This window comes from Myotis davidii, unplaced genomic scaffold, assembly GCF_000327345.1.
Source record: "Myotis davidii unplaced genomic scaffold, ASM32734v1 scaffold332, whole genome shotgun sequence".
NCBI lineage: Eukaryota > Metazoa > Chordata > Mammalia > Chiroptera > Vespertilionidae > Myotis > Myotis davidii.
In genome coordinates this window covers 3911708-3922115 of record NW_006285779.1, presented here as the reverse complement: position 1 = coordinate 3922115, position 10408 = coordinate 3911708, and the positions used below count along the sequence as shown (strand labels likewise).

The 10408-nt window shown below is 57.7% G+C and overlaps 2 protein-coding genes across 5 annotated transcripts in view; one reads left to right on the top strand and one right to left on the bottom strand.

The window, feature by feature from the left end:
* LZTS2 (leucine zipper, putative tumor suppressor 2) overlaps positions 1-2746 on the top strand; it is a 9783-nt gene extending 7037 nt beyond the window's left edge. For 2 of the 4 annotated variants that reach the window (XM_015559340.1, XM_015559339.1), the window contains exons 4-6: positions 1-125; positions 637-894; positions 1434-2746. In XM_015559340.1, coding sequence (XP_015414826.1) covers positions 1-125; positions 637-894; positions 1434-2117 — 1067 coding nt within the window. In that variant the 3' untranslated portion in view covers positions 2118-2746. The remainder of the gene's footprint in view (positions 126-636; positions 895-1433) is intronic. The other 2 variants (XM_015559341.1, XM_015559342.1) reach the window with 2 other exon arrangements.
* Positions 2601-10408, bottom strand: part of PDZD7 (PDZ domain containing 7) — a 20588-nt gene continuing 12780 nt past the window's right edge. The window contains 8 exon segments of the mRNA XM_006756541.2: positions 2601-3728; positions 4117-4217; positions 4498-5088; positions 5763-5834; positions 5987-6078; positions 6217-6308; positions 9551-9726; positions 10314-10364. Coding sequence (XP_006756604.1) covers positions 3384-3728; positions 4117-4217; positions 4498-5088; positions 5763-5834; positions 5987-6078; positions 6217-6308; positions 9551-9726; positions 10314-10364 — 1520 coding nt within the window. The 3' untranslated portion in view covers positions 2601-3383.

Genomic DNA, 10408 nt, shown 5'->3' with positions numbered 1-10408 from the left:
CACCACCGCCCCCACCCCCTCCGCCCCCTTCGGACGAGGCCCTGCTGCACTGTGCCCTGGAAGGGAAGCTCCGTGACCGTGAAGCAGAGCTGCAGCAGCTGCGGGACAGTCTGGAGGAGAGTGAGGTGACCATGTGCCAGGTGTCGTCCGTGGTGGTCATGGGGGTGGCGTGGCAGGACGTCCAGAGGTGCTGGGAATCCAAGGAGCATTTCCGTTGGTTTCAGGGTGGGGGCAAGTGGTGGGCAGTTGTGACCCCGTTCCCATCCAGTTGTCTGGCCGAACTGTAGAGTGGTGAGGATTCAAACCCAGCACTACCATTTACCTATGAGTACTAAGCCTCAGTTTCCTCATCTATGAATGAGGGTATTTTTATTCTCCGAGTTATGAGTAAGGCAAAGGGTGTAAAGTGTTTAGAATAATGCCCGGCACTTAGGAAGTGCTACTTAAGTGCTAGCTATTATTGCTGTTTCTATTACCATAAAAGTACTTGTCACTGTGGTCATATTATTACCGTTGTTCAGGGTAATCTAGCTGCCTAGAGCCCCAGTAGGCCACCAGAGCGGTCAGTGATTGGGGGCAGCCAGGGCTCGAAGTTGGGGGGAGTGCCAGGACCCAGGCGTGCCTTCTCGCCCACAGGTGTATGAGGATCGGCAGCGGCACTGGCAGCGGGAGCGCGAAGCCCTGCGAGAGGACGGGGCGGCCCAGGCGCAGCGGGCCCAGCGAGCTCAGCAGCTGCTGCAGCTGCAGGTGTTCCAGCTGCAGCAGGAGAAGCGGCAGCTGCAGGATGACTTTGCACAGCTGCTGCAGGAACGGGAACAGCTGGAGCGGCGCTGCGCTACCTTCGAGCGAGAGCAGCGGGAGCTCGGGCCCCGGCTCGAGGAGACCAAGTGGGAGGTGGGTCAGACCAGGAGGGAAAGGAGCAGGGTCCTGCAGGAACAACCCGTAGAAAGAGGGGCCCGGGAACACCCCAGCAGCCTGCCGCCCCTAGAGGGCCTCCCCTTCCTCACCTCTGTGAGATGAGGATCCCCTTCTGACCTCCCTCTCTGGGAGGGGGCCCCCTTGTGTTTCCATGTTTGGCCTCCTCATTAGCCTGGTCTAGTGCCTTCCAGCCAATAATAAGAATGTAGTGCTTGCTATGCACCAGGCACTATTCAAAGCATGTTACATAGACAGTTACCATCTAATCTTCATTAATAGCCCTATGAGGTGGGTCCTGTAAATACTTTGAAGGAAAAAAATCTGGGTCTGCATCCACTTTAGCCGCTGACTAACTGTATGACCTTGACCATGTCGCTAGGCTTGCCTCAGTGTCTTCATCTGTAAAATGGGTATAAGGATCAAACCTCCTCTCCAGAATGTCCAGCATGCTGTCAGGGCCTGACCCCCTGGGAGGACCCTTCTCACCATCCTTCCTGCCTGCCTCCCACCACCAGGTGTGCCAGAAGTCGGGCGAGATCTCCCTGCTGAAGCAACAACTGAAGGAGTCTCAGGCAGAGCTGGTGCAGAAGGGCAGTGAGCTGGTGGCCCTGCGGGTGGCCCTGCGGGAGGCACGGGCAGCCCTGCGGGTCAGTGAGGGCTGGGTGCGGGGTCTCCAGGAGGCAGCCCGAGCACGAGAGCTGGAGCTGGAGGCCTGTTCCCAGGAGCTGCAGCGGCACCGCCAGGAGGCTGAGCGGCTTCGGGAGAAAGCTGGGCAGTTGGACACCGAGGCGGCTGGGCTCCGGGAACCCCCTGTGCCGCCTGCCACGGCTGACCCATTCCTCCTGGCAGAGAGCGATGAGGCCAAGGCGCAGCGCGTGGCAGCCGGGGTTGGGGGCAGCCTGCGGGCCCAGGTGGAGCGGCTGCGGGCCGAACTACAGCAGGAGCGGCGGCGAGGCGAGGAGCAGAGGGACAGCTTTGAGGGGGAACGGCTGGCCTGGCAGGCAGAGAAGGAGCAGGTGATCCGCTATCAGAAGCAGCTGCAGCACAACTACATCCAGATGTACCGGCGGAACCGGCAGCTGGAGCAGGAGCTGCAGCAGCTCAGCCTGGAGCTGGAGGCCCGGGAGCTCGCGGACCTGGGCCTGGCGGAGCCAGCCCCCTGCATCTGCCTGGAGGAGATCACTGCCACTGAAATCTAGGGCCCTTGGGGGCCCAGCTCTGCAGGGAGCTCTGCTGAAAGGGAACAGCTGCCTCAGGTCCACTGAGGGCCCCAGAGCCACTCGTCCCCTGGGATCCAGGCCTCTGGGCCTCTGCCAAGACCCCAGGGCTGCCCTATGACTTGGATCGGACCCCTGGGAGGTCCCTGTGTCCACTATCACCCAGAGGCTCCTGCTCACTCCGCCTGTTTCACTCCCCACCTGTTGCCAGTGCCACTCTGCCAACCCCATTCACCCCAAACGCTCACCAGCTCAACCAGCCACGGGGCTGGGGAGAGGAAGGAGCTCCCTTGTCTCCATACTCCAAAGCCAGAGAGAGCCAGACAGCGCCAGCTGCTCCAGATGTGCCTGCCCTACCCTGCCCATGTTGGGGGACAGGGCTGGGACTGGGGTCTGGTCCCCAGCTTCCAGCTCTGCAGCCTCTCAGCTGTGGTGAGGGGGCTACCGTCAGACCAAAGGAAGAACTCAGAAATGTCTTGTTTATTTGTGTTTGTGACCACGTTGCCCCTCCCTACACCCTGGTGTATGGCCTCGTTTTCACTTGTATATTTTTCACACTGTAAATTTCTTGTACAAACCCAAAGAAAAAAATTAAAAATTTTTTTGATTTTACAAAAAAGGTGAGTGTGTTGGATAAAGATTATGGGAACTTGTTTGACCCTCCCCCAGCCCCTCTTTTATTTGCTGGCTATTCCCCTACCCCTCATGGAGGTCTTTGGGGGAGAAAGTCTACGGCTCGTGGACCACAACAGGAAATGGTCTCTCTGAGTCTGAGAAATGAGAAGAGACTTCCATCCTGTTCCTGCATGGAACACTGCTTGGGGCGGGGAGGTGGATGCAGTGACTGCTTCAGGGCTATCTCTGAGAGCCCATGTCCCCCAGTGCTTGGGAGAATCAAAGGGGCATCAGGAGAAAGTACCCTCTGACCCCAAGTTCCAGACCTTGGGCTTCTCGACCTTCCTGTCTCGGGAGGTTAGGAGCAGCGAGTAGGTGACACAGGCTGCCCAGTAGCACCTTGTCCTTGACACCAAGTTTGTCTGGAAAGGGCAGAGCCCTGGGGGAGGGAAGAAAGCAGGGACATCTGAGCCACCAGCGTGGAGCTCTGGGAGTAGGCAAGGCAAGCAGGACGGGGAGGTTCCCGAGTCAGAAGGTCAGTAGGCGAGGTCTGGGAGAGCAGGAGGGTTCCGGGGTCAGTGGGAGGATCTGAGGTCAGTGGGAAGAGTCATGAGATCGGTGGGAAGAGCCGGGTTAGAATCTGGAGTCTGGAAGGTTGTAGAGGGGACTGGGCTGGGGGTGTGGCATCAGTGGCAGCGGTCTGGATATTGTTGGGAAGGGCCCTGTGAAGTTCTGGCAGCCAACGGGCGTACCCTCCAGGGGTCAGCGGGCAGGGGAATGGTCCGGAGGAAGGAGCTGATCGCCGGGTGCTGATGAGTCAGAGGGCAAGGGTGGCGGGTCGGGCCAGGGGACCCTGACCACGAGCTCCATGGGCTCCCGAGCCTTGTTTCGGTACGCCCGGCGGATGGTGTCCACTGCGCGCTGGTGGGTCACCTGCTGCAGGCTCTCTCCATCCACTGCCACCAGCTCGAAGCCAGCCTAGGATGGGAGTGGGGGACCACCACCCTGCTCATCAGGTCACCCCCTCCTTCAGCATCCAACCTCCACCTCCTCCAGCTAGGACACTCCTTGTGCTGGAGGGGGTGGACAATGGCACCTCTGTGCCTGGAGCTGTTGGGGGCTGGGTGGGGCACAGACAATGGCCCTTTGTCCCTTGGGGCAAGGGGTGGAACAGGATGGGCTGCCCTCAGGCCCAGGCTGGCATGAGGGGACAGAGTTTTTCCTTGACCAGCTCATCCTGACCCCTCTCCTCCCACGACCTGGTCTGAACATGCCTGGCTGGCAGATGCGCGTGACCCAGCCTGCCCCGGCCGGGGGCCAGAATCGGCTCCGGGCTGAGGGAGTGGGCCGGGTTGGCTTCACCCACCTGCAGGGCCCCACTGAGGAAGGCGGCCCCCCCAGGGAAGATCTTTTCTATCTTCACCATGGGCTGCACCTTGGACTCGATACCCCCCGAGATGCTGATGCCTAGAGAGAGTGACAAACACAGGATAAGAGTGTGCCATCCCCCGACAACCCAGAGCTCCCAGGATAGACCCCGGACCCCATCCCAAACTCCAATTCTGTTACTATTTAATCCTCAACTCCCAAATCCTCTAGATCTCAAATCTATAGATCCCCCCCAACTACGCCCCAATACCCAGATTCTTTTCCTAGGCCCAGGCCCCTAGTCACATCCCCAAACCAAACCCACCAACCTTACCCAAACTCAAGAGCCCCTGCCAGGCCCAGTCCCACCCAGACTCACCCAACGACTGTTTCATCTTGGACAGCGTGACTGTCCTCAGCTCCCCGCTGGGGGCCTTCGCGGCTGCCTGCTCAGCTGTCCTGCCAGGTCCATTCTCGCTGGACCCTTGACTGCCTCTCGCCTTGGCTACCTGCCCATCTAGAGGTCGTGGCAGAGGGGGCCTGGCCTTCCGAGGCTTGTGGTAGCGCCCGTTGGCCATGCTGGGAGTGAGGATAGGCGCTGGGGACGGGGACCGCCGGCGTCCAGGGGACTTGCCTCGGCCCCGGCTGCGGCTGCGGCTGCGGCTGCGGCTCTGGGCCGGGCCCTTGCCCTGGCTCTGGCACGGGCCTCCTGGGGTCATCAGCAGCCAGTTAGGTCTCGGGGGCCGGGGAGCAACGGGGGGTGGCTGGGGAGGGGGTGTGCAGGTGCCTCGGCGTGGGGCGAAGGCATCTACTGGCACGTCTTGGAGAGGGGGGATGCCTTTATGAGGGTGGCAGGAGGCAGAGGCACCCAGGGAGACCCGGAGGTCCCCCAGCCGCTCCCTCAGCTCCCCATCATCTTCCTCCTCAGAGAAGCCGTTCGCAGGCAGCAGGTAGAAGCCTCCACGGCTGTCTGGGGAAGACGGCCAAGGTCAGGCTGCCCCCTCATCAGCCCAGACCACCTTGCCAGACCCCAGTCCGTGCCTTTCTAAGGCCTAGGAGACCAGGCCTGGGTTTGCTCAGGCCCTATAGCGGCACTGCCCGTGTTCCATTGTAAGAGCACTTTAATACTTTCTATTGTAATAGTTACGGGGCTTTTTAATGTGTCTAAGAAAAAATATGACACACACCAAACTAGTCATTTCTGGGAGGTTATTGCACAGAATGATCTAAAAAGTGAGTGGGTGCCCTAACCGGTTTGGCTCAGTGGATAGAGCGTTGGCCTGCGGGTTCGATTCCGGTCAAGGGCATATACCTTGGTTGTGGGCACATCCCCAGTGGGGAGTGTGCAGGAGGCTGCTGATCAATGTTTCTCTCTCATCGGTGTTTCTAACTCTCTATCCCTCTCCTTCCTCTCTGTAAAGAATCAATAAAAAAAATAAAAAGTGAGTGGGTTTAAAACCAATTATTAGGTAAATCATAGTGGTGAGCGGATGTGGTTCTGGTGGATGAGGGCTTTCCTTCAGGAGCCCCACACACCTCTGAAACCACAACACCCACAGTCCCTGGGGGCAGGGCCGAAAGAAGGCCTGTCCTTCCCCGGTCCCCCTGGGTGTGCCCCCTCCCCGCCCTGGGACTCTGACTGACCAGGCACAGGGGTGATGAGGTGACGCTTGGGTGGTGTGTCCTGCCGGGCTGGTCGCAGGGCAGGAGGCCGTACTGGTTGGAGAGAAGAGGTCAGAGGCAGGGATGGGCTGACAGGCTCCCCGATGGACACAGCTGACAGGGCTCTGCCCCCTTTCCGTTGGGATATGCCACCCCCTCCCCACCTGGGGTTCAGGATCCACAAGTCCTGCCCCCCAGCTGCTGACCTGCCCGGCTCTTGAGGGCCTCAAATGCCTCCAGCTCCACGGGCATCACCATGCTGTCGAAGCGGCCCAGGTCCGTGGGGGCCACCACACTCCTGGGAGAGGGAGAGACGGGGGTGGGCAAGGGTCCGGTTCTGAAGATGCCGGGGGTGGGGGCTTCGGCCCCGGGATGGATGGGGGGGAGGTATCAGGGGTCCCCTCCTGCCCGAATTCCTTCCTACAACCCGCCCCACCTGATGTCCCGCAGCAGCAGCAGCTTTGCGGGTTTGTCCAGGATGGCCAGCAGGGGCCTCACCAGGTCCTCCACGCCGCCCTCGTGCACGTACTGCGGAGACAGGCACCCAGGTCAGAGAGCAGCAGGGACTGCCCCAGCTGGGCCAGGGGCGATGGCTGGGCATGTCAGGGGGGCCCCCCATGTTAGGAAGGGCTCTCCCCATCCCCAGGCTGTCCACAGGATGTCTTATCTTGGTGACTAGGTGAAAGCCTGTAACAACAATAACAGACGTGTAACAGCGATGACAGCTATGGGGCAGGCACTCTTCCAAGCCTTTTACACATGTCTCTCATTTAGCCACCACCCACCCTGAGAGATGACATTATTGATTCCTGGTTTGCAGGTGAAGAAACTGAGGCTCAGAGAAAAGGGCTTTGCCAGCGCCACACAGATGAGGAAGTACGAAGAGGGACTGAAACCCGAGACGTCTGGCTCCGGCCTACGCTGTGCGGGAAAAGGATGTGCAGTGAGTGGACTCTCTTCCCCACCCCCTCCTTCCAAGCAGAAGGAAGGAATTGGAGCCAAACACTAGGCTGTGGGCTTGGCTGGCCCATCATTTGTCTGCACACAGAGCTACAAATTAGCCTTTGTGCAGGGCTGGAGTAAGGACCTTGGGGACGGGGTGGCCCTACCGAAAGCCTCTCTCAGTACTCAGGATGGAGGAGGCCTTTGGCCTGGCACTGCCCGGATGTCACCGACCACACCCACCAACGCAGACAAACTGGCAAACTGAACACTGGCAGCCACCCTAACAGACACATACCGCTCCCTGGTGGTGAAAGGGAGACACGTACTGATTCAGGGACACAAACACAGGGCACCCTGTATGGGCATAGACACAGAGAAACAGCATGCCCTGGTGGTCAGAACGAGACATTCATACATATCCGGAAATAAATAAAAGATAAACGGCTCTAAACCACACACAAAGTTATAGGGACTCACGCATACACATATGGACAATATACCCCCAGATAGTCACAGATGTGCACAAGCTTCAAGGTCACACACCTGCATTCAGCACCCACTACGTGCCAGGCTGTGTACCGGAGGGTGGCAGTCGGGGCACAATAATAAAAATCCTGTTCCAGATCTTCAGGAGCTCAGTGTAGTCGAATCGAGGGGCAGAATGAGCCACATGCCCCAGTGAACTACAAACCACTCACAGAGGGAGTCTCGGAGGAGGGTGGGAAGGTCAGAGTGGGCTTCGTGGAAGCGGTGGCATTTACACCGACTCTTAAGAATAAATTCAGGGATCAGCATGAGTGTTGGGAGAAAAGTGCTCCAAAGGGGATGTGGACTAATGGGTAGATAGAAATTAACCTGATCGCGAGTTATATAAAGGGCCTCCCCGTAGGCCGCGCAGGTTGTGACCACAGTGTGAGTAGTGCCTCTGGAGCTGTGCAATTCATTACCTGTACCAAGCCGTGTGGGAACCAGGGGTGATGCGGTGGCTATGGGAAAGGTGGGCTTAGTGGATTGGGGAGTTAAATCAGGTGAGAGCAAGGAACTTGCACTCCATTCTGTCAAAGAGGTTACCAGGGGCTTGGGAGTGTAAGTGATCAGAGAGGTGGTTTACAATGCTTGGCCTGGAGGCTGTGAGGAGGTGGCTAAGAGGGGGAGAGAGAAGGGGTTCAGGGACACACATCAGAATCACTAGGGGAGCTTTACTCATCTCTCAGGCTACCCCAGAGGGCCCCATCTCTTGTTGTGGGCAGGGCTTGGGTCAGGTTTGGGTAGTATTCGGAGCTCCGCAGTTGCTGTGGGGACACAGTGAGAGGCATCCTAGTTGGGGTAGGGAGAGAGAAGCCAGGGATTAGGAAAAAGGAGCGAATAAAGCAGCGGTTCTCAACCTGTGGGTTGCGACCCCTTTGGGGGTTGAACGACCCTTTCCCAGGGGTCGTCTAAGACCATCGGAAAACACATATATAATTACATATTGTTTGTGTGATTAATCACTATGCTTTCATTATGTTCAATTTGTAACAATGAAAATACATCCTGCATATCAGATATTTACATGATGATTCATAACAGTAGCAAAATTACAGCTATGAAGTAGCAACGAAAATAATTTTATGGTTGGGTCACCACAACATGAGGAACTGTATTAAAGGGTTGAGAACCGCTGGAATAAAGGAACAGAGGCCCACCTAGTGGCCACAGCCCAGAACTGCATGCTTACAGATGCTGGTTCAACAGGCATCCCCACTTAGCACTGAGAGATTAGCATGATATTTGAGTTTAGCCAAGGCCATTAGCTGCCCCCAACATGCACCCGACCACAGGGGGCCCTTCTGTAAACCAGGCCTTGGTAAAGGGATGCATGAATTACCACGCCTCAGTCTCCAGGTGACACATGCCTTAGCTAGACACATGATGCACACTCACACAGATACAATTGTACAGCTAAGTCAACACACAGATAGACAAATGCACACATCACCCAGACATACAACACAGCCCCACCCTGGCCCAGGTGATGGTGTGGGGGGATCCACAAACGATTTTCTGAAACTCCTCAGACAGCCCTTGGGCACGGGCTCAAATTCCCAGATTCATCACTGGGAACCCATTGCAGAAACCTGAAGGTTCTTGAGGCAGCGGGAAGCCTAGATCCTGGAGAGGGCCTTCCAATCCATCCTCCCAGAGGGGTGACATGCGCCTTCTGTAGTCTCACCAACATTCAGGCTACAAAGAACCCTCGCCTCTAACCTCTATACCACTCTGGACCCTCTGGTCTGTATGAGGTGGAAGGGAACAGAGAGCAGCAGTGCAGGTGTTGAGAGGTTTGGGCTGTGAGGTGGGGGGAGGGACACGGGATTACTTACCTGTGCCGGGCCTGGTGGCTGACCCAGGAGCAGAAGGAGGCATGGGAATGGGCTGGGGTTTAGAGGAGAACAGAGGCAGGTGACTGCAGGGACTCCTGTACCCCGATTTATCACCTGCCTGACTCCTTCTCTCCCCAGCTTGAATGTCACCTCCTCAGAGATGTCCTCCAAGGCCACATCTAATTGGTGCTCTTGGCTTCCTTTATCATGTCATTTCCCTTCACAGCACTTCACAGGAGTTGTCACTATGGGTGTTTAGTGTACAGCTCCCCTTTCTGGTTGTGAGCTCAGTATGTGTGCTGGTGTGTGCATGTGACAGGCAAGGGTGACTTCTGCTTCTAATGACCACTGGCCTCACAGTGCTGAGCCCAGATACTGGCCAGCAGGCAGTAGCCTGAATGAATGAGGGCCTGGGTGACTGAGTGGCCACGTGCTGGGGCTGGGGGCCCTCTGGAGGCTCACCCGGGAGCAGTGGCGGGTGACGGCCAGCACCTCATCGTCCGTCAGCAGCCGCCGGGCCAGGTCCTGAATAAGGGGCCGACGGCTCTCCCAGGCCTGCACCTGCTCATCCACATTGGGCAGCTGGCTGGAGGGGCTCCCGGACCTGGCAGAGAGCAGGGCCCGGCCCCGCTCCCGGTCTGCAGGGCAGGAGCAAAGGGATATGATGAAGGAGCCTGGAGCCATCAGGAGAGGAGGTAGGGGCTTCCCTAAATGGGGGTCAAACCCCAGGACATTCTGGCTGAGAGGCCCAGGTGCCCCTGATGGAGTCCCGGTCATGCTCCCCAACATAGTCTCCCATGGTGATCTGCCCGCCAATGGAGCTCTACCCCAGGCCCCTCTGCCCCCAACACAGACCCCTCTACCAGCCTGTTCCTTAGTGGAGTCCTGGCCCAGCGGCCGTTGGATTCCCTGAACATACACTGTCCTACTAGCCTGGCTCCCATTGGAGTTCTCACAGGCTTCCTCATATCCCCCAGATCAGTATTTGGGAATCCCATCTCAAACTCCAGGTTCCTACAAATGTGCCGCAGTATCTGTCTGCAACCCTATCTTTCCTAGTCCAGTTCTTATAGCTGCCCCCAATATGTACCTCCCTATCCGCCTGGTCCCTCATGCTTGATCTCAACGGAGCTTAGCCCAAAGACCCTTAGCTGCCCCCAACATGCACACCACCCCATCAGCAGCTCTGCTGTAAATCTCTTTGGTAAAGAGATGCATGGCTTACCGCGTCTCAGCCTCCAGGTGACAAACTTCTGCACAGGCCCCACTCCCCCTGCTAAGAAGAAGAAGGCTCAGCAGCAGGCCCTGTCCCCAATCTGA